The 21,188-nt window shown below is 43.6% G+C and overlaps 1 protein-coding gene across 1 annotated transcript in view; it reads left to right on the top strand.

Annotated features, from left to right (window-relative positions):
• The window catches only part of Prmt9 (protein arginine methyltransferase 9), a 42,912-nt gene that overhangs the window by 12,017 nt on the left and 9,707 nt on the right, over positions 1–21,188 (top strand). Inside the window, exons 5-10 of the mRNA XM_004655851.2 lie at positions 4,066–4,168; positions 7,334–7,440; positions 10,348–10,540; positions 12,599–12,782; positions 15,512–16,217; positions 20,373–20,526. Coding sequence (XP_004655908.2) covers positions 4,066–4,168; positions 7,334–7,440; positions 10,348–10,540; positions 12,599–12,782; positions 15,512–16,217; positions 20,373–20,526 — 1,447 coding nt within the window. The remainder of the gene's footprint in view (positions 1–4,065; positions 4,169–7,333; positions 7,441–10,347; positions 10,541–12,598; positions 12,783–15,511; positions 16,218–20,372; positions 20,527–21,188) is intronic.

Genomic DNA, 21,188 nt, shown 5'->3' with positions numbered 1-21,188 from the left:
GCTGAGATAAAAGGTGTGCGCCACCGCCTGGCTGAGTGCTCTAATTTATAAAGTGGGCGAAGCATTCTCTGTAATCAGTAACTACTTAGCAAGTGTGCCTCACAGTAAACTATGAGCACCCCGTCTCCATGGGCTTCCCACACTCTCACTGTTCTCATCTGGATGAAGCTTTGCGAGGCTGTGTGATCAGTAACTACGTAGCAAGTGTGCCTCACAATAAACTGCGAGCACCCCGTCTCCATGGGCTTCCCACACTCTGTTGTCATTTGGACGAAGCTTTGCGAGTCTCACTTGTGAAAGGTTTGGCTCGCATCCTTTAGGCGCTTTAAGTACGCTCCCAGCGGTCTTGGCTCGCAGTGTGTCTCTCGCTGTGACCGATCAGCAGCGGAGTGGAGTCTAGCATGGGAAGGGGATTGTGCGTCTTCAGCCCAGCACTGTTGGTTCAGAGAGCAGAGCTTCTCTTCTCTGCAGGTAGACTTGTGTGATTTCTTCTGGGTCATGTGTTTCCTCATACTAGTTAAATTCACTTTATATTTAAGGAAACTCTGTGGTACTCTGTTGTTATTTGAACAATGGTTTTAGTTGCCTTCCATGTTTAACAGTGTCTGCATAGTACTTAGCACTTTTTAGTGGTCTCTGTATTCTCATGGAAGAAGTCTGTCAGATTGAGAAAGCTAGCCCATTTTATAGAAGAACCCCATTGTCTTGCTCTACATGGTTGCAGTAACAAAATGTCACAGTGTTTGGGTTTTAAAGAACAGACACTTTAATAAAATTTAAGATTATTACTTATTTCTTTGTTTGTACATGTGACAAGGTTTCTTGCAGCTGCAAATAAATACCCTTTGGTCTTTACATGGGTGGCTGGGGAATTGAACACCAGGCCAGTAGGCTTGTGAGAAAACATCATTAACCATTGAACCATGCCCTCAGCCCCCCAGACACTATTTTTCCAGGTGAAGGTTCTTTTCCTGTCTTGCATTGATGCCCTGTTGTCTGAGTCCATATACAGGTTTTCCTCTGTGCATGAACGATCACCAGCGTTTCTTCTTTTACAAAGACACTAGTCCTGTTGGGTTGGGCCCTGGGCTGAAGGCTTCATTTGTCTTTAATTGCCTCCTGAAGGCTCTGTCTTCAAATATAGCATATGAGAGTTAGAATTTCAATATAGTTATTTGGGAAAGGAAACACAGTAAACTCATAACATAAATCAACTGTTCATATGATTCAATTAGTAGGTTTTTTTCTCTTAAAGTTTAGAGAGACTTTATTAGTTTAAGAGAAGGAAACAGGAGAGATTATGAAGAGCTCCTGCCTTTGAGAATGCAGGAATGATTAAGGCCCCTCAATTTTTATTTTTCTCCAAGATTAACTTATTAGAATTACTGGTTTTGAATCCACTGAAATAAGAGTTTTAGTTCTGACTGTTACTAATTTGCTTTGACTACAAGCAGATGTCTAGACTTCAAAATGCTGGACTAGATGATCAGAGATAATTCTTTTTCTTAAAGCCATTTTTGTTGTTGTTTTGAGGTAGGGTCTCAGGCTGACTTAGAATTCACTATGTAGTCTCAGGCTCAGGGTGGCCTTGAACTCATGGTGGTCCTCCTACCTCTGCCTCCTGAGTTCTGGGATTAAAGGTGTGTGCCACAACTCCCAGCTCTTAAAGCTTTTTTTTTTTTTTTTTTTTAAATGAGAAAGTGAGAGAGAGAGAGAGAGAGAGAGAGAGAGAGAGAGGATTCGCACACCAGAGCCTCCAGCTACTACAGTTAAACTCCAGACGTATGTGCCATCTTGTGCGCATGTGCGACCTTGAGCGCTTGCGTCACCTTGTGCGTCTGGCTTACGTGGGATCTTACGTGGGTCCTTAAGCTTCGTGGGCCAGCACTTTAACCGCTAAGCTATCTCTCCAGCCATGAGATAGTCTTTGTAGTCTAAATATATGTAGTCATAAGTATTAAATATATAGACTTTGCACTTTCACACCCTTGGGTTGTCTTCTTTTTCTTTTTCCTTTTTCTTTTTTTTTGAGACTGCATCTCATGTAATGTAGGCTGGCTTGAAACTCACTTTCTAGCTGAGGATGACTCTAAACTCTTGATCCTCCTGCCTCTATTGTTCAAATGCTGTGACTATAGGCACGTACCAGCATGTCTGGCTGGTAGAGAATGTGTTTGTAGAGTGTTAGGGTACGAAGCTGAGTGCTTAGCGTTGGGTCTTACTCTAGCCCAAGCAGACCTATGTAATCTCAGGGTAGCCTTGAACTCACAGTGATCATCCTACTTTTGCCTCCTGAGTGCTACCACACCTGGTAAAAGCACCTGTTCTCTCTTTTTTTTTTTTAATCTTTTTTAAAAAATTATTTATTTATTTGAGAACGACAGACACAGAGAGAAAGACAGATAGAGGGAGAGAGAGAGAATGGGCACGCCAGGGCTTCTAGCCTCTGCAAACGAACTCCAGACACGTGTGCCCCCTTGTGCATCTGGCTAACATGGGACCTGGGGAACTGAGCCTCGAACCGGGGTCCTTAGGCTTCACAGGCAAGCACTTAACCGCTAAGCCATTTCTCCAGCCCTATTCTTTTTTTTTTTTTCTCAATTTTTATTAACATTTTCCATGATAATAAAAAATATCCCATGGTAATACCTCCCCCTTCCCCATTGAAACTCCATTCTCCATCATATCCCCTCCCCATCTCAATCATTCTACTTACATATATATAATACCAACCTATTAAGTAGCCTCCTCCCTTCCTTTCTCTTCCCTTTATATCTCCTTTATAACTTACTGGCCTGTGCTACTGAGTTTTTTCCTTTTCACGCAGAAGCCTAATCATCTGCAGCTAGGATCCACATATGAGGGAGAACATGTGGCGCTTGGATTTCTGGGCCTGGGTTACCTCATTTAGTATAATCCTTTCTAGATCCATCCATTTTTCTGCAAATTTCATAACTTCATTTTTCTTTACCGCTGAGTAGAACTCCATTGTATAAATGTGCCACATCTTCGTTATCCACTCATCAGTTGAGGCACATCTAGGCTGGTTCCATTTCCCAGCTATTATAAATTGAGCAGCAATAAACATGGTTGAGCATGTACTTCTAAGGAAATGAGATGAGTTCTTAGGATATATGCCTAGGAGAATAGCACCTATTCTTTTTAATTTTTATTTATTTATTTATTTGAGAGCGAGAGACACAGAGAGAAAGACAGATAGAGGGAGAGAGAGAGAATGGGCGCACCAGGGCTTCCAGCCTCTGCAAACGAACTCCAGACGCGTGCGCCCCCTTGTGCATCTGGCTAACATGGGACCTGGGGAACCGAGCCTTGAACTGGGGTCCTGAGGCTTCACAGGCAAGCGCTTAACTGCTAAGCCATCTCTCCAGCCCAATAGCACCTATTCTTAAGGGCTTAGTGGAAGAAGAGTCAAGGAGACAACAGTCCCAGGGGAGGTTGTGTTGACTGTCCCACCCTCAGAGCAAGAGAAGGAGCAGTGAAGACAAACGTTGACCTCAAGGGCTGGAGGGATGGCTTAGCAATTAAGGCACATCCCTGCGAAGCCTAGAGACCCATGTTCAGTTCCCCAGGACCCACATAAAACCAGATGCACAAGGTGGCAATACGTTTGGAGTTCGTTTGCAGTGGCTGGAGGCCCTGTTGTACATGTCTGCCTCTCTTTCTGTCTCCCTCTCTCTCAAATAAATCACTTCTTTTTAAGTTGACCATTTTAAGATTCAGGGGTAGTAGATACTCAAATGAACTGTATTAGAAGCTTTTACATGTAGATTGTTTCTGTATTGTAAGAATATTTTTTCCCTCAGCTTTGACATATTATTTATTTATTTATTTATTTTCATTTTTCAAGGTAAGGTTTCATTCTAGCCCACGCTGACCTGGAATTCACTTTGTAATCTCAGGGTGGCCTTGAACTCACCATGATCCTTCTACCTCTGCCTCCCGAGTGTTGGGATTAAAGGTGTGCACCACTACGCCTGGCTGACATATTTATATTAATAGTATAACATTTTATTTACATGTCTCTTTAAAAAAATCTCTCTGTAGAGTGTCCCTGGTTGTAACAGAAACCGTCGATGCAGGTTTATTTGGAGAAGGAATTGTGGAGAGTTTAATCCATGCATGGGAGCATTTACTTTTGCAACCAAAGGTAAGCAGTATGATCACACTTAGATTACATTGAGAATTCATTGTTTCCAGCTGGAGAGATGGCTCGGTGGCTAAGGTGCTTTCCTGCAAAGGTTAACAGCCCAGGTTCAGTTCCCCAGGGCCCATGTGAAGCCAGGTGCATGAAGCAGAACATGTGTCTGGAGTTGGTTTGCAGCAGTTTGAGTCTGTAGCACACTCACTCTCTTGCTCCTTTTCTCTGTTTTTTTCTTTCTGTCTCTGTGCTTTCAAATTAATAAATAAAAATAGTTTTTTTAAAAAATTCATTCTTTCAACAGATATTTATTGGCTCCCAGTATAGCAGTGCAGTATGAAACATTTTTTCCCACTGTCAAGAAACATGCTGTGCTGCTGGAAAGATATCCACGAGAAAACATATTACAACAATGTAATACAGTGCACACTAGTGTGCCCCAGTGAGGTGTGGGAGCCAAAAATTCTCCAGGAAGGAAGGAAGTCATAGGAATTGAGGTTTCCAGTTTGGGGCTGCGGAGCTGATGATGGCGTTGTGGAGGGGAGTGTAGAAGCAAGGTACTGGTAGTGTCAGCCATCAGATCTACTCCAGGAAGGAAGTCATAGGAGTTGAGGCTACTGGTGGAGGCGCTGACCATGGCCTTCTGGAGTGTAGTTTGGGGCGTTTGCTGGGTTGGCCATTGTTGCTGGGAGTTGCGGCAGGCCCCCAATAGGGAGCGTAGCAGTACTGTCTTGAGACCTTTTTTTTTTCTTGGCACATTTTGTTAATTTTCTTTTTTTCTGAGGTAGGCTTTTACTGTAGTCCAGGCTGACCTGGAATTCACTATGGAGTCTCAGGGTGGCCTTGAACTCACAGTGATTCTCCTACCTCTGCCTGCCGAGTGCTGGGATTAAAGATGTGCATCTCCATGCCTGGCTATTATTATTATTATTATTAACAACATATTTCGTATGGATACGTCATGTGTTGGTACCCTCTTTTCCCTTATCTCTGCCCCCATTCTGCTGGGGACCCTCCTCACTGGGTGGCAGGTATTCCCTGTATGGTTGTGGGTTATATGTTGTGGGAGCAGCAGTCACTTTTTCGGGGGGAGAAGGGAATTCCTCTGGGCATGATGTCTCAACCTGTGGCTCTTAAAATCTTTCCACCCCCTCTTCTGTTCCCTGAGCCGTGGTGGGTGAGTTTAAGTCTACTTCAGTGATGAGCTCTTAGGAGCTTCTGGGTCTCTGCTTTGGTGGGTGTTGAGTGTCCTCAGGGTCTGTCTCCTTCACTCTAATGCTGATTATGAGGCTCAGCATGGAAGCAGCACCCTAGCTCATCTCCCTAATTTCTCTATGGTTTCAGCTGTGGCTTGGCTGAAGTGCGAGGGGTCGTTTATCTCCTCTGGTCTCTCTACCTTCTGAAAAAGAAGAACAGTTATCCAACAGAGAGTGAAGTTAGCATAGTTTAAATGAGATAAGCATAATTAATTATTAATTTAGGGAGAATTTGATGTATGTAACCCCTCTTTTAACCAAAGACTAGTGAGAGCTTGACATTGAGGAACATAATTTTTGTCTTCGTAGGATTTTGATCTGATTCCCCATTCTAGATACGGGTTCCTTTACACTGAGCAGATCACTTAGCTAATCAGAAAGCTATTGGTTACCCACCAAGGCTGAGTCAAGGCTGCCTTATCATCTTTACTATTTCTCTACCTCAGTCATCCAACAAGAGGAAAGGAAAAGGAAAAAGATTGGTGCTAAAGACCTTAAGTGCTTGTTTTTTGCCTATTGACTAGATAACTAGAATTTTCTGAATTATCTATCCAGCATGGGGTTTTTGTTATTTTTATGTATTTATTTTTTTCTGAGGTAGGGTTTCACTGTAGTCCAGGCTTACCTGGAATTCACTATGTAGTCTCAGGGTGGCCTTGAACTGAATCCTCCTACCTCTGCCTCTCTAGTGCTGGGATTAAAGGTGTATGTGCCACCACACCCAGCCTAGTTTTTGTTATTTTTATGTAAAGATATCTTGTTGGTAATGACAAATGTGTTTTTCAGAAAGCCTGTTTATTCTCAATATGCTTTTAAAGTTTTCTTTTGTTTTCCAAGGTAGGGTTTCACTCTAGCCCAGGCTGACCTGTAATTCACTATGTAGTGTCTGGGTAGTCTGGAACTCACAGTGATTTTCTTATCTCTACCTCCTGAGTGCTGGGATTAAAGGCGTGTGCCACCACACCTGGCTAAAAGTTTTCTAAATTGGGCTGAAGAGATGGCTTAGCAGTTTAGGAGCTTGCCTGTGAAGCCTAAGGACTCATGTTCAATTCTCCAGGTCCCACATAAGCCAGATGCACAGTGACACAAGCGTGCAAGTTTGCACATGTGCGCAAGGGGGCACGTGTGTCTGGAATTCAATTGTGTTGGCTGAGCCCTGACATGACACTTCTGTCTCTCACTGTCAACTCTCTTGCATAAAAATAAAGGCCAGTCTGTTGGGCTTGCCTCAAAAAAATGCATATATGTATATGTGTGTGTGTGTGTGTATGTATGTATATATTATTTCTAAATTGTTTCATATTGGGTCTAATTGAGATTTTTAAGGGCTTCATTTTTATTTTTTATTTAGTTTTTAATGTTTTTATTTCTTTCCAAGGAGTGGGGGAGAGAAAATGGGCATGCCAGGGCCTCTAGCCACTGCAAAGAAGTCCAGATGAATTTGTCACTTTGTGCATTGGGTTTTATGTGGGTACTGGGGAATTAAACCCAGGACTTTAGGTTTTGCAGGCAAGTACCTTAACTGCTGAGCCATCTCTCCAGCCCCAGCCCTTCGCTTTTAATTTGTAATAAAATTTTACAACATAGTGTTTTCAAAAATGTGGATAAACTTTCAAGTGCCTATTAGTAAACATCTTAAATAAAAAGAAATCCTCTGCTGTAGTCCTCCAGTCACATATAGAATGCATATATTATGAGTTTAGAAGTCTTAACCTATAATAAAATTTACTGTTTATAGAAAATCATATTTTAAATAGAAAAAGACCAGTTCATTTTCAAATGAACCCCCCCCCCACACACAAAAAAAGCAAATCAATCTCGAACCAGCTTATTGGATTTTCCTTATGATTTTCAGAGTTTACCATCATATATACACTTTTGTGTTACTTGTAGCAATATAATTTTATTATGTTTTCAGACAAAAGGGGAAGATGATAATTGTGAACAGTATGGGAAGGTTATCCCAGCAAGTGCCGTTGTGTTTGGGATGGCAGTAGAGTGTGCAGAGATTAGAAGACATCACAGGTAAGTGCTTAGTAATGTTTAACAGGACTTTTTTTTTGGTGGGCGGGGGAGGGGGTTGGAGGTAAGGTTTCACTCTAGCTCAGGCTGACCTGGATTTCACTATGTAGTCTCAGAGTGGACTCAAACTCATGGCAATCTTCTTACCTCTGCCTTCTGAGTGCTGGGATTAAAGGCGTGCGCCACCATGCCCAGCTTTAACAGGACTTTTAAGGACAATATAGACTTAGCAGATGTAGTGCTTATTTTGAGTGAAGACCTGTAATTTTCTGATCTTTAAAGCTATAATATTTTATTTTATTTATTATTGACAACTTCCATAATTATAGACAATAAACCATGATAATTACCTGCCCTCCTTTCCCCTTCATAGCTCCACTCTCCATCATATCCTCTCCCCCACTCACTCTCAATCAGTTTCTCTTATTTTGATGTTGTCATCTTTTCCTCCTATTATACTGGTTTTATATAGGTAGCACCAGGCACTGTGAGGTCATGGATATCCAGGCCATTTTGTGTCTGGAAGAGTCCTGCCCTTCCTTTGGCTCTTAAATTCTTCCTGCCACTTCTGCAATGGACCCTGAGCCTTGGAAGATGTGATAGAGATGTTTCAGTGCTGAACACTCCTCTGTCACTTCTCAGCACTGTGGTGCCTTTTGAGTCATCCCAGAGGTCACCACCATCTGGAAAGAAGTTTCTCTAACTAAAAGTGAGAGTAGCATTAATACATGGGTATGAACATTAGGAGAAGTGCTTACCAGGCCATTTGGTGAGCATAATATGTGCATTTAGCCAGACACCAGCAGATGTTACACCCCTAGGGCCCATGACTTCCTCTGTCATAGGTTTTCAGTATCAGGCATGTATTCCCTCCCATGGAGTGGGTCTGTAGTCCAATTAGAGAACAATTGGTTTCCCTTATAACAGATGTGCCACTATTGCACCCAACTTAAGGCTTGCAGTGTCCACTGTTATTTATCTCCACTGATGACTTTTTTTTTCTCTCTCTCTTCCATGGGGTTTCTTGCAATGTGGCTTTTTCCAGCTTTTTGTCATCTGGCCTACAGGGAGCAGGTTTTCAGCTCAGCTCCAGCAAGATTTCTCAGTGACCTGGTAGCCTAACCATGTGCAGTCTTCATTAATAGGGTCTGGGTGGGAAACCAAGAGCTCAGCACTGGCCTGTAATGTTTTGGGGGCATCAGAGACCTCCCTGGCCAGCAACTCACTGGAAGGTATCCCATCCCTGGCATTGAAATTTTTTTACTGACAATCTATGGCTTCTGGATGCACCATTGTCCATGAATGTAGGTTTCCATATGACTTATTTCTATCCTCTTAGATTTTGATTAACCCTCCTCCAACCCTACCTTTACTCAATCTCTTCCCCTGACCTCAGTTAGGCCTTTCTACCCTGAGTAACCTGTTTTTCTGCTTGCACATATACAGTACATCCCCTTAAGTCCTCCCCTTTCTAGCTTACTGTCTGCTGCGTGTATCATCATGCCCAGGTGAAATTCTTAATTAAAAGCCATGTGTGTTGGTGCAAGCCTTTGATCCCTACACTTGGGAGGCAGAGGTAGGAAGATCACTGTGAGTTTGAGGCTTCCCTGAGACTATATAGTGAATTTCAGGTCAGACTGGGCTAGACTGAGACCCTACCTTGAGAAAATTAAAAAAAAAAGAGGTTTTTTTGAGGTACTATAGCCCAGGCTGACCTGGAACTTGCTCTGTAGTCCAGGCTTGTCCTATACTTATGGCCATCTCCTACCTCAGCCTTCAAGTGCTGGGATTACAGGCATGACTCACCACTCCCAGGCTAAGTTCTTAATTTTAGCATAAACTTATTTATTGTTTGTTCTCCTTCATGTGGCTGCATATGTGTATATAAAAATTTTAGAGAGCCAGGCGTGGGGACGCACATATTTAATTCCAGTACTCAGGAGGCAGAGGTAGGATCACTGAGTTCGAAGCCACCGTGAGACTACAGAGTGAATTCCAGGTCAGCCTGGGCTACAGTGAGATCCTACCTTAAAAAACAAACAAACAAACAAAAAAAAAAATTAGATTCTCTTTCTCTCTTATCTGCCCCCCCCCAATAATATAAAACAAAATAAAACATAAATTTCTAAAAACTCTCTTTGGGCTGGAAAGATGATTAGCAGTTAAGGCACCTGCCTGCACAGCCAAAGGGCCCAGGTTTGATTCCCCAGTACCCATCTAAAGCCAGATGCAGAAACAAGGTGGAGCATGAGTCTGGAGTTCATTTGCAGTGGCTGGAAGCCCTGGTGTGTCCATTCCCTTCTATCTGCTTATTTTTCTCTCTTGAATAAAATTACCTCTAAAATTTTAGAAATCTTTAACCATGAAGTCTTAGGTTTTTTTTTTTTTTAAAGTTTTTTAAATACGTTTTAATTTATTTGAGAGTGACAGAGAGAGAAAGAGAGAGAGAGAGAGAGAGAGAGAGAGAGAGAGAATGGGCGCGCCAGGGCCTCCAGCCACTGCAAACAAACTCCAGATGCAAACGAACTCCAGATGCGTGCTCCCCCTTGTGCATCTGGCTAACATGGGTCTTGGGGAATCGAGCCTCGAACTGGGGTCCTTAGGCTTCATTGGCAAGTGCTTAACCACCAAGCCATCTCTCCAGCCCCTTAGTTTTTTTTCTTTTTTCAAGGTAGGGTCACTCTAGCCCAGGCTGACCTGGAATTCACTCTGTATTCTCAGGGTGGCCTTGAACTCACGGCAGTCCTCCTACCTCTGCCTCCCAAGTGCTGGGATTAAAGGTGTGCACCACCACGCCCGGCTTTAGTTTGTTTTTTATATCTACTTTTTTCTGGACACATTATTAGATGGTATGACTCGATTTCTGAATCCATCTTTCTGCCTTTCTTCTCTTATCTCATCTCTCACTAGAGTGGGTGTTAAAGACATTGCTGGAATCCATTTGCCAGAAAGTATAAAATTTCAGAGTCCAACTTGTTCTTCTGGAGGCGCTGAAGAGGCAGTTGAACCATACACTACTGAGAAGATGAGCCAAATTCCTGGAGGGTATTTGCCCCTGACAGCGTGCTTTGAAATTATGAAAGTAGATTTCAACAACCTTCAGGTAAAAGCAGAAAGTTTCACTGTTGCTTTTTTTTTTTTTTTAATGGTTTTTCAAGGTAGGGTCTCACTTTGGCCCAGACTGACCTGGAATTTACTATGGAGTCTCAGGGTGGCCTTGAACTTGCAACAATCCTCCTACCTCTGCCTCCCGAGTGCTGGGATTAAAGACATGCACCACCATTCCCAGCTTATTGTTACTTTTTTAAAAGCATTTTTATTTGTTTGAGAGAGTGGTTGGGAGGGAGGAAGAGGGAGCGAATATGCACACCAAGGCCTCTTGACACTGCAAATGAACTCCAGACACATGTACCACTTTGTACATCTGGCTTTATGTGGGTATTTGGAAATCACACCCTGAGCTTGCAGGTTTTGCAGTGAAGCACCTTTAACCACTGAGCCACCTTCTCAGTCAAGTATTACTACTTTGTTGTTGTTGTTTATTTTTGAGATAGGCTCTCAGTCTAGCCCAGGCTGACCTGGAACTCACTCTGTAGTCCCAGGCTGGTGTCGGACTCACAGGGATCCTCCTACCTCTGCCTCCCAAGTGCTGGGATTAAAGGCGTGCACCACCACGCCTGGCCAATTATTATTACTTTTAAGTATTAAATTTTATGGGTTGTTTAAAGTGACATCTTGGATAGTCTTATTTGGTGAATTTGCTTGAGATTCTACTTACATTATGTTAAGATAATGGTGAAAAGGCACTGGGAATTTCTTCCTGAAATGATCATTTAAGTAAAAAGGAAAAGACTCCCTAAGATTTGCTGGGAATATATGGTATGCCAGTTGTAATATCTATATATCTGTATGTCTGTGTCTATGTCTGTGTCTATATATCTGTCTATCTGGGTGGCCTTGAACTCATGGTGATTCTCTTACCTCTGCCTCCCAAGTGCTGGGATTAAAGGCATGTGCCACCATGCCCAGTTTTTTTCTTTTTAAGATTTATTTTTATTTATTTATTCAAGACAGAGAAGGGAGAGAGGGAGAGAATGGGTATGCCAGGGCTTCCAGCCACTGCAAACGAACTCCAGACACAGGTGCCATCATGTGTATCTGGCTTACGTGGGACCTGGAGAATTGAACCTGGGTCCTTTGGCTTCACAGGCAAACACCTTAACCGCTAAGCCATCTCTCCAGACCAGAAAGTGCTTTTGTGTACAGATAAAACTTGCTCACATTAAATAATTTCTACCAAAGTCTTGTGTATGTGAATACCAGGGTAAAAGTTGCAGCTCAAGTCTTTCTTTTCTCCCTGTCCTGTTGGCTTTTCCAATGAATAGTTGTCCTTGAAGTGAGCTGTAGTCTATATCTCTAGGTGGTGTTTATATTGGGATAACCAACCATTCCAGTTTCCTGAAGAATGAGGGGTTCCTGAGATAGAAGAGTTTCAATTTTTTTTTTTAATCTGACTTTTGTTTTTGCAGTTTTACTAGGAATTGAACCCAAGGCCTTATGCATGTTAGGCAAGTAACTGTTGGTGTTTGTGGATGAAGAGAAGATATGCTAGATAGACGAAGTGTCCAAAGAACCCAATAATCGTTGTATAGAATCTTCCTGAACATCTTTATGTAAGAGTAGATGTTCAAGGACACACCTTTTAGATGAACTGTCTGAGCAGTAGGGGAGGGCCAGGAGACTTTGTGAAGGGCATTTTAGCCTAAAATCTTTTTGTTGTTGTTGTTTTAAAGTTTATTTTTATTTGCAAGCAGAGAGAGAGAGAAGGCGGATGGAGGGAGGAAGGGAAGGAAGAAAGAGGGTGCCAGGTTCTCTAGCCATTGCAAACATACTGCAGACACATGTGCCACTTTCTGCACCTGGCTTTATGTGGGTACTGGGAAATTGCACCCAGGTCATTCTACTGAGCCATCTCTTCAGCCCCTAGCCTAAAGTCTCCAACAATACATCCCTGACTCTTCTGCAGCAGCACTGGGACATCGCTGCCTTACTGATGTAAGCGCGGGTCTCCTGTGGCTATGTGAGGACACCCGACAGAGGGTGTGCTGTTGACACTCACACTTGCTCAGTGTCTGACGTTCCTTTCGCGTTTTCTTCTTAGGAACTGAAAAATCTTGCAACTAAAAGCCCTCATACTCTTGATGTTCCTGTTGTTGAAGAAGGCGTGCTGGATGCTGTTGTGGTGTGGTTTGTCCTCCAGCTGGACGAAGAGCACAGCTTGTCCACGAGCCCTAGTGAGGAGACGTGTTGGGAGCAGGCTGTTTACCCTGTACAGACCCTTGCCGGTAGGTCTGCTCTGACTGTCTGAAGCCCCGCACCAGCACCGCTGCATCCCCGCGGAAAACCCTGTTGCTCTACCTCAGTACCTCTGCCTGTGGCCAAAAAGAAAACTAATATTTTGGGTGTGCAGTTTTACCCGGAGAATTTACTTAATATTTTTGTTTTGTTTTCAAGGTATGGTCTCACTCTAGCCCAGGCTTACATGGAATTTACTCTGTAGCCTCAGGGTGGTCTTGAACTCATGGTGATCCTTATACCTCTGCCTCCCAAGTGCTAGGATTAAAGGTGTGCACCAGTACGCCTGGCTATGAACTCAAATTTTTTTGAATTTTAATTTTCTTTATTCAAAAGAAAATTTAAGGACTTTACACACACACACACACACACACACACACACACACACACACACGGTACACACCTTTAATTCCAGCACTTGGGAGGCAGAGGTAAGAGGGGATTTTTGTGAGTTTGAGGCCAGCCTGAGATTACATAGTGAATTCCAGGTCAGCCTGGGCTAGAGTGAGATCCTACCTCAAAAAAATTAAAAGGAAAAGAAAGATTAAAACATTGTTCTGCATACATCTCATACCTACCTGTCTTTGATTAAACCATTCAGTGCTTTTTCAAACCATTAAGTGGTTTTTCTAGTTCATCAATAGGTGAAAAAAACAATGAAGTGTTTAGAACAATATTAAGTGTAGGTGTTTTAACTCTTTTAAGAACATTTGTGGAGTCCAGATTATAAAAATGTATAGTCTCACATAAGCAAAAACGTTTGCAGTTTTGGAGAGCCTGGGGGTCCCTAGGAAGATACTTTTGTGTAGAAAAAATGCTTTTAGCAGTTTGGGATCCAGTAAGCTTTTAGTGGTTGAAGAACATAGAAATGCTCTACCTGCTTAAACCTGAATGGTTTTGCATTTATTTCTGTTCTCTTAATTGGGATGTAATCTGGCAAGTCCATTTAGTCATGGATTGTGCACAGTGTTGGTTCTGGAGTTAGTTCTGTAGATTAGGGTTTAGATCTCACTTCCACTTCCTGACTCTGCTGGCTGGCCTTGCTGGTCAGTTGTAAGAACTGTTCCTGAGTCACATGTGAACATCAGGTCTGCCTTGTAGTACTGTGTAGGACTGATGAGAGAGAATGGCTATCAAGTACCCATGATAGTGACAGGCACTCAGTAAATAATGTTTTGGAATCTGTATTTATTGATTCAACTTCTCTGACAGTGACGTCTGTCCCCTTTAAAAAAACATGGGCTGGAGAAATGCTTAGCAGTTAAGGTGCTTGTCTGTCAAGCCAAAGGACCTAGGTTTGATTCTCTAGTACCCATGTAAAGCAGATGTACAGGTGGCACATGTGTCTGGAGTTCATTTGCAGTGGCTAGAGGACCTGGTGCACCAATTCTTTCTCTCTGTCTCTGTGAAATAAGTAAATAAAATACTAAAAAACAAGCATCTTAGGGAAATGGCATTTTAAGTGTTTTTAAATATACGAATGACAGTCTGGCTTGTGCACAGTCTTGTTAGGTTGTTCAGTGTGCTCTTGAGTTTCTGGGCTCCCAAATCCTTCTGTCTTAGCTTTCCAACTAGCTGGAATTAGAGTTGTGTACCCTTATGCCTGGGTACAAATTGAAAGTATAGCTGGCTCTAGATACTTGTAGATATTGTAAGCTAAGACCCACATATCAGAGAGAGCATGTGACTTGCCTCTTTCTGAGTTTGAGTCATTTCACTTAATGTGATTCTTTCAAGATCTGTGATGAAGTCTTTATTGCAGGACCTAGTCTTGCCTTGTATTGTAAAACTCTTAAACGTAGAAGCATACACAAATAGCAGTGCTTATGCAGTATTACAGATATAATTCTCTTGAATGCTGTTCCGTCCTTATAGAAGTTTCTTTTAGAAGAAAGAATGCGCCTTTTAGCTAATGTGAGCTTTGGTATTGGTCACAGAATTTCATGTATCTCTGCTTATAGGCAGTGCCTTCCTCCAGCCTCCTCAATTTGACAATGTGATGGTGTCTACTGATTGCAGTTAAAAGTCAGCGCACGACTGTGCTTGGCGGCGCCTGAGCCTTTAATCCCTGCGCTCAGTGGGCAGAGACAGGGGATGGCCATGAGTGAGGCCGGCCTGGGACCGCAGAGTGAGTTCTAGGTCAGCCTGGCCAAAGTGAGATCCTGCCTCAGAAACCTAAACAAACAAGCAAAAAACACACCAGATAATTTGAAGTATGTTGGTGTGTATCTGTAACTAACTCTACTACTCAGGAGGTCAGAGGGAAGAAAAAACAAGAAGTTAAAGGCTAGTCTTGGCTATGTGAGACCTTGTCTGAAAAAGGTTGAGCAAAACTACCAGCAGCCAACCAACTTAAACAGACCTTCAAATTTCAATTTTTCCTTGTGTGGAGCTGGTGGGATCCCGTTGTTTGGGTATTTATTTATTTAGGTTTTGTGAGGTAGGGTCTCACTGTAGCCCAGGCTGACCTGGAATTCACGCTGTAGTCTCAGGGTGGCCTTGAATTCACGTGATCCTACATCTGCCTCCAAGTGCTGGGATTAAAGGTGCGCACCACCATGCCTGGCTTTGTTTGGGTTTTTACCACACTAAGTGAGTAGATGTAACCCTTCCTGTAGTGATATGAAGAGTGGGGGTCACATGGGAGGCGTCCGTGTGAGCTGAAGCTTAGAGTGTTCCGTGTTAACCAGTTCCGCCTTTCTCTGTCTTCCTAATGAAGACTACCAGGTGAAGACTGGAGACCGTGTGGCAATGGAAGCATCTTGTCAGGATTGTTACCTCAGGATCCAAAGTGTCCGTGTCTTGCGCTTGGACCATGAAATGGAAGTTGTAAAACATTTTACTAAAAGTGAAGACTTGCTGCCTTTGGGAACTGAGGCTGAACTGTGCAGTGCACTGGCTAACCTGCAGACCAGCAGAGCGCATGCTGCGCAGCAGACCTGTGTCCTGGAACCCACCGAGATGGCTTTGCTCAACGACAGCGCCTATCATGAAGGCTTTAAGAGGGCAATGAGCAAAGTGTTGTCCTCGCTGACCCCTGAGAAACTCGGTGACCCTCAGCGCCCGGGTAGCGAGATGAGTGCCGCTGGGCAGAGTAACACTGAAGAGTCCACCCCTGAGCCTCTCTACGTGCTGGACGTGTCTGAGGGCTTCTCCATTCTGCCTATAATTGCTGGAGCACTTGGGCAGGTCAAGCCGTACAGCTCTGTGGAGAAAGACCAGCATCGCCTCACTCTAGACCTCATCTCTGAAGCCAACCATTTTCCAAAGGAAACCCTGGAGTTTTGGCTGAGACACGTGGATGACGAGGCTGCCGTTTTGCAGAGGCCCAGATCAGACCGACTCTGGAGCATCATCATTCTGGATGTCATCGAGCCGTCTGGCCTCATCCAGCAGGAGATCATGGAGAAGGCAGCCATATCCAGGTGAAGCAGAAATTCATCTGGGTGGAGGAGCTTGAGTTGAAACTTCACGTGAATCCTGCTCTTCCTTGGAAGTGGTGGATAGTTAGGACTGAGTTAGAGCCCTTGTGAGGTGCTTGTCTTCTGTTGTCCAAGCGCACCTGATGCCCACGTTTGTTCTGACGCTCTCACTCTCCGGGCAGGTCTGGGACATGAAGTTAGAGGTGGCACCTGCAGCCCCTGCGAGGCTGGGGGTTGAGCTGGTCGTCGCTGACCGGCCACTTCACTGTCTCACCATGGAAATAGAGAGCACAGAAGTGCGCAGATTGCGCGTAGTGGGGGAAACGCGTTGAAGTGCCGGAGGAATCATACTTCCTGACAGAGCTGAGGAGCTCTGTGGCCACTCTTGCATGTAACAAAACAAAACAATTTCTCATTAGAGTTGAGGCCTGCTCCATGGGAGGGAATTCATGCTTGGTACTGAAAACCTGCTCAAAAGCCTATGGTTAGGAAGCTCATAGTCCTTGGGAGGACATCTCCTCCCATTGACTGCACAAGCATGCTGTCCCCATCAAATTGCCTTCTAAACGTTTATTCTTACGTCCATAGGTTAATGTTGCTGTCACCTCTAGTCAGAGAAGCTTCTTTTTGCAGGTGGTGTTGACTCCTGGGGAGACTCAAAACTTGTCAAAGGTCTGAGATAAGCGGCTGTTGAGTGCTCAGTACTAAATGAGAGATCTCTACCACACCCTCCAAAGATCAGGGAATATTTCGGAAGAGAGGACGTGATGGGAGGAGTGCTCAGGAGCACTGCCTTTGAGACACAAAGTGGCATTGCATGCAGACCTCAGGGCGGCCATGTTAACCTGCATAATATTGAGCCCTTCAACATTTCATCGCTTACTGTGTAAGAGGAAGAGAATAACACATCAAGTAGAGGAGCGACACTAGTTGGGGAGAAGTTAATAAAGGGCTGGAGAGAGGCTTTAAGGCGTTTTCCTGCAAAGCCTAAGGACCCAGGTTTGATTCCCCAGAACCCATATAAGCCAGATGCACAAGGTGGTGCACGCATCTGGAGTTTGTTTGCAGTGGTTGAAGGCCCTGGCATGCCCATTCTCTCTCTTTCAAATAAACAATAAATAGTAAAAAAAAAAGTTAACAGGAGGGAATTATGATAGAAATACATCATTCGTGTGTGTGTGTGTGTGTGTGTGTATGTGTGTATGTATGTATGTATGTAATGAAAATTATGCAAGCTTAGAAAACCTATGGCTGGGAAGATTATAGGCCCTAAGATGAGATAGATGGGTCATTTAGTGTTGAGCACTCAGTCACTTATTCTATTCACTGGTTAGTCACCACCATCTGCAAAAACAAACATAGCATACAATTTTAAAATTATATACAAATTATTCTTATTTATTTATTTACTCTGTAGTCTCAGGCTGGCCTCATATTCACAGTGATACTCCTACCTCTGCTTCCTGAGTGCTGGGATTAAAGGCATGTCACCATGCCCAGCCCAAATTATTATTTCTAAAGTGTGTGTCACCATGCCCAGCTTTAAGTGTGGTTTTTTAATTATTCATTTATTTACTATGAGAGAGAGAGAGAAAGAGAATGGGTGAGCCAGGGCCTCCAGCCACTGCAAACGAACTCTACACGCGTGAGCCCCTTGTGCATCTGGCTTACACGGGTCCTGGAAAATTGAACCAGGATCCTTTGGCTTTGCAAGCAAGCACCTTAACCACTAAGCCATCTCTCCAGCCCCCAAATTATTTTTTAGACATTCAGAACTTGGTCACTCAGTCTGTTTTATAAGTAGATCAGTAAACATTTAGGTGTAAAATTTACTGTGAAATACACTCATGATACAAAGTCTGTCTTTGTGTAGTAAGTACCCTGTATTGGAAATTGTAGTAGAAACCAACTTGAAATGCTCAGTATCCACAGGCAATGGCGATAGACTGAACGTGGCACATGAGCGGTCACGGGTCTTCTTTCTTTTCGTCGTGGGTTAGTAGCTGTGGGTGGTTCACCCTCCTGTGTCTACAGATGTAGGTGTGAGATACAAGACCTCGTGGTCGCTTAAGAGTCCTTCACTTATTTCCATTGTTTTAAGCAAATTTTTATTTAGTTATTTATAAGTAGAGAGAGAGAGAAGAGAGAATGGTCATGCCAGGGTCTCCAGCTGCAGTAAGCAAATTCCAGATGCATGCACCTCTTTGTGCATCTGGCTGTATGTGGAAACTGGGGACTCAAACCTGGATTGTCAGACTGCAGGCAAATGCCTTTAACTGCAGAGCCATCTCTCCATCCCCCTTAACTGTGTATTCTAAGGCATGCATATGTTTGTGTACATGTTCATATGTATTGTTGTATGTATGGGCTTGTGGAGGCCAGAGGACCCTTGGATGTCATCCTCAGGAACACCTCTCCCCTTTTCTGAGACAAGGTCTCTCATTGGCCAGGAGCTCACCAATTAGGCGATCTTAGCTGGCATCTGAGCCCCACAGACCCTGCCTACCCTCCTGTCTCTGCCCCCTCCCCCCAGTGAGTTTCATGTGGGTAGTGGGATTAAAACTCAGGTCCTCAAGATGGCAAGGGCAAGCACTTGATTGACGGAACTATCTCCCCAGTCCCTAGAGCCCTTAACTCTCCTTTGAGTTTTGCATGTGGTGTGTGTGCGTGTGTGTACAAGCATGTATGTGCTTGCCAAGGCCTGAAGGTATTGTCCTGTGGTCTCTCTACTCATCCGCCTGTTTCCTTAAGAATTGAGTCTTGCCGTGCGTGGTGGTACACGCCTTTACAGCACTCGGGAGGCAGAGGTAGGTGGATCTCCATGAGTTCGAGGCCACCCTGAGACTACATAGTGAGTTTCAGGTCAGCCTGGATTAGAGTGAGACCCTACCTCGAAAAACTGCACACACACACAAAAAAGAATCTTTCAGTAGCCCAGAGCTGCTGTTCGGGGTCATTTGAGCTCCAGCCACTCCTTGGTCTCTGCCTCCCACAGGCCTTGGCTTACAGACATGCATAGCCGCACCCAGACTTGCCTGCGAAGCCTAAGGCTCCAGGTTCGACTCTCCAGAACTCATGTAAGCCAGACACACAAGGTGGCGCATGTGCACAAGGTCACACATGCACACAGAGTGGCACACATGTCTGGAGTTCAGTTGCAGTGGCAAGAGGCCCTGGCACACCAGTTCTTTCTCTTCCTTTCACACACAAACTTAAAAAAAAAAAAAAACCGTAACAATCTTGCAGACATCATCTCTGTGGGATTTTCAGAGAGTGAAGATGAATTGAAGGGCAGGCATAGGAAAAGAAAGGGTCTTCCTAGTATTCAGACATACACACACATGCACGCACGCACGCATGCACTTATGTGCTTTCAGTGCATTTAACCTTTTGTTGTGAAATACTTTCAGTAAAGCAAGATGAGAAAGCCAGGTCGGTGTGGTGGAGCACGCCTTTAGTCCCAGCTCTTAGGAGGCAGCAGAGGTAGGAGAATTGCCCTACCCTGAGTGTGAGGCCAGCATGGGACTACAGAGTGAGATCCAGGTCAGCCTGGGCTAGAGTGAGCCCTTACCTAAAAAAACAAAAACAAAAACAAAAAAAACCCAAAAACCTAAAAAAGAAAAAAAATTCTGATAATATGCTATACAACTTATACCCAGGTTCACAAGCCTGTGGATCCATGAGTGTGAGTAATATTTTTAGCACATTTTCTTTATCTCCTAGAATCATTTAGAGTAAGTTCCAGATATCAAATTCGTTTGTCAATAGTACTTGACCTGAATATTTTTTAACTGGAGTCCATTCATGAGACCCAGAGTAAAATTGTTATATCTACTGCATCAGTTGACTACTCACAAAAGTTTGGAGCCTTTTTGGAAGACTCCATGGGGATGTATAGTCTGTAGCTCACATCCGTTGATGACTCTTGCTTATAACTACAGAGATAATCAGTTCCCTTTCATAGATTACCAATCCCTCTTGGTTTGACTTGTTGAGAAGTTCTTTCCAGTGATTTAAATTCTGAATACCTGGTCTTGATTAAAAAAAAAAAAAGCAACTCAACTGTCTATAATGTACAGCTCACTAATTTATGTTTTTTATTCATATCTATAAAGTGTAGGGATTTTAAAAGGTTTTGGAACGTTCATCCTTGTGCAGATGCTTGCTGCAGTCTGGAGGCAAGATCTTCCCACAGTACGTGCTGATGTTTGGGATGCTTGTGGAGTCGCAGACCCTGGTGGAAGAGAGTGCCGTGCAAGGGTCGGAACGCACTCTTGGCTTGAACATAGCACCTTTTATTAACCAGTTTCAGGTAAGTGTGTGGAAGAGTTGGGTCAGGAAGCCATTTTCTACTGCCTCTTAGCTTTACTTAGTCACTTACTTGGTTTAGCTGAGTAAAATTCGACCTGGAGGTTAGAAAAAAAAGTAAGGCTCTAGGTTTTATACTTAGTAAAAACAACAACAAAAAATAGGGTGATCCTTGTTTTAAAAAGAAGCTTCTAGAACTTCTGTGTTGAAACCTCACATTGGCAGCTGGCAGATGTGAGTGACTGGTATCCAGAATATAGTGGAAAAGCATCTGTAGGCAGGGGCCAGGGAGGTAAAAAAGCCCAGCAACATGGAGTTCAAGGTAGAGGCGTTAGTTTCTGTTTCAGCTGAGTCAGGATGTGGAAATGAGGGTAAAAAATGGCACAGGTACTAGAAGCCAGGTGCACATTTGTGAGTTAAAAATGTAGACAGGGTTGGCTGAGATTTTACAGTTAGTTTTTGCAGTTTAATAAAGAAAGTGCACTTGTCAGAAGATGGAGATAGTCAAGTCATTTCTGTTTATGGTCCCAACATACCATGTATCTTTCAAGTTTATGTCTGTTTGACTTTGGAAGCAGCAGCTCTTTGATCTCATCAGAGCCTACAGCACACTTGTTCTGTCACATTTTCACTGAACTTGTCCCTCAGGACCTCTCTTCTTTCTTT

Source organism: Jaculus jaculus, chromosome 12 (assembly GCF_020740685.1).
Source record: "Jaculus jaculus isolate mJacJac1 chromosome 12, mJacJac1.mat.Y.cur, whole genome shotgun sequence".
NCBI classification, from domain to species: Eukaryota; Metazoa; Chordata; class Mammalia; order Rodentia; family Dipodidae; genus Jaculus; species Jaculus jaculus.
The sequence above is the reverse complement of the archived record's forward strand: the minus strand, read 5'-3'. Positions and strand labels throughout refer to the sequence as shown.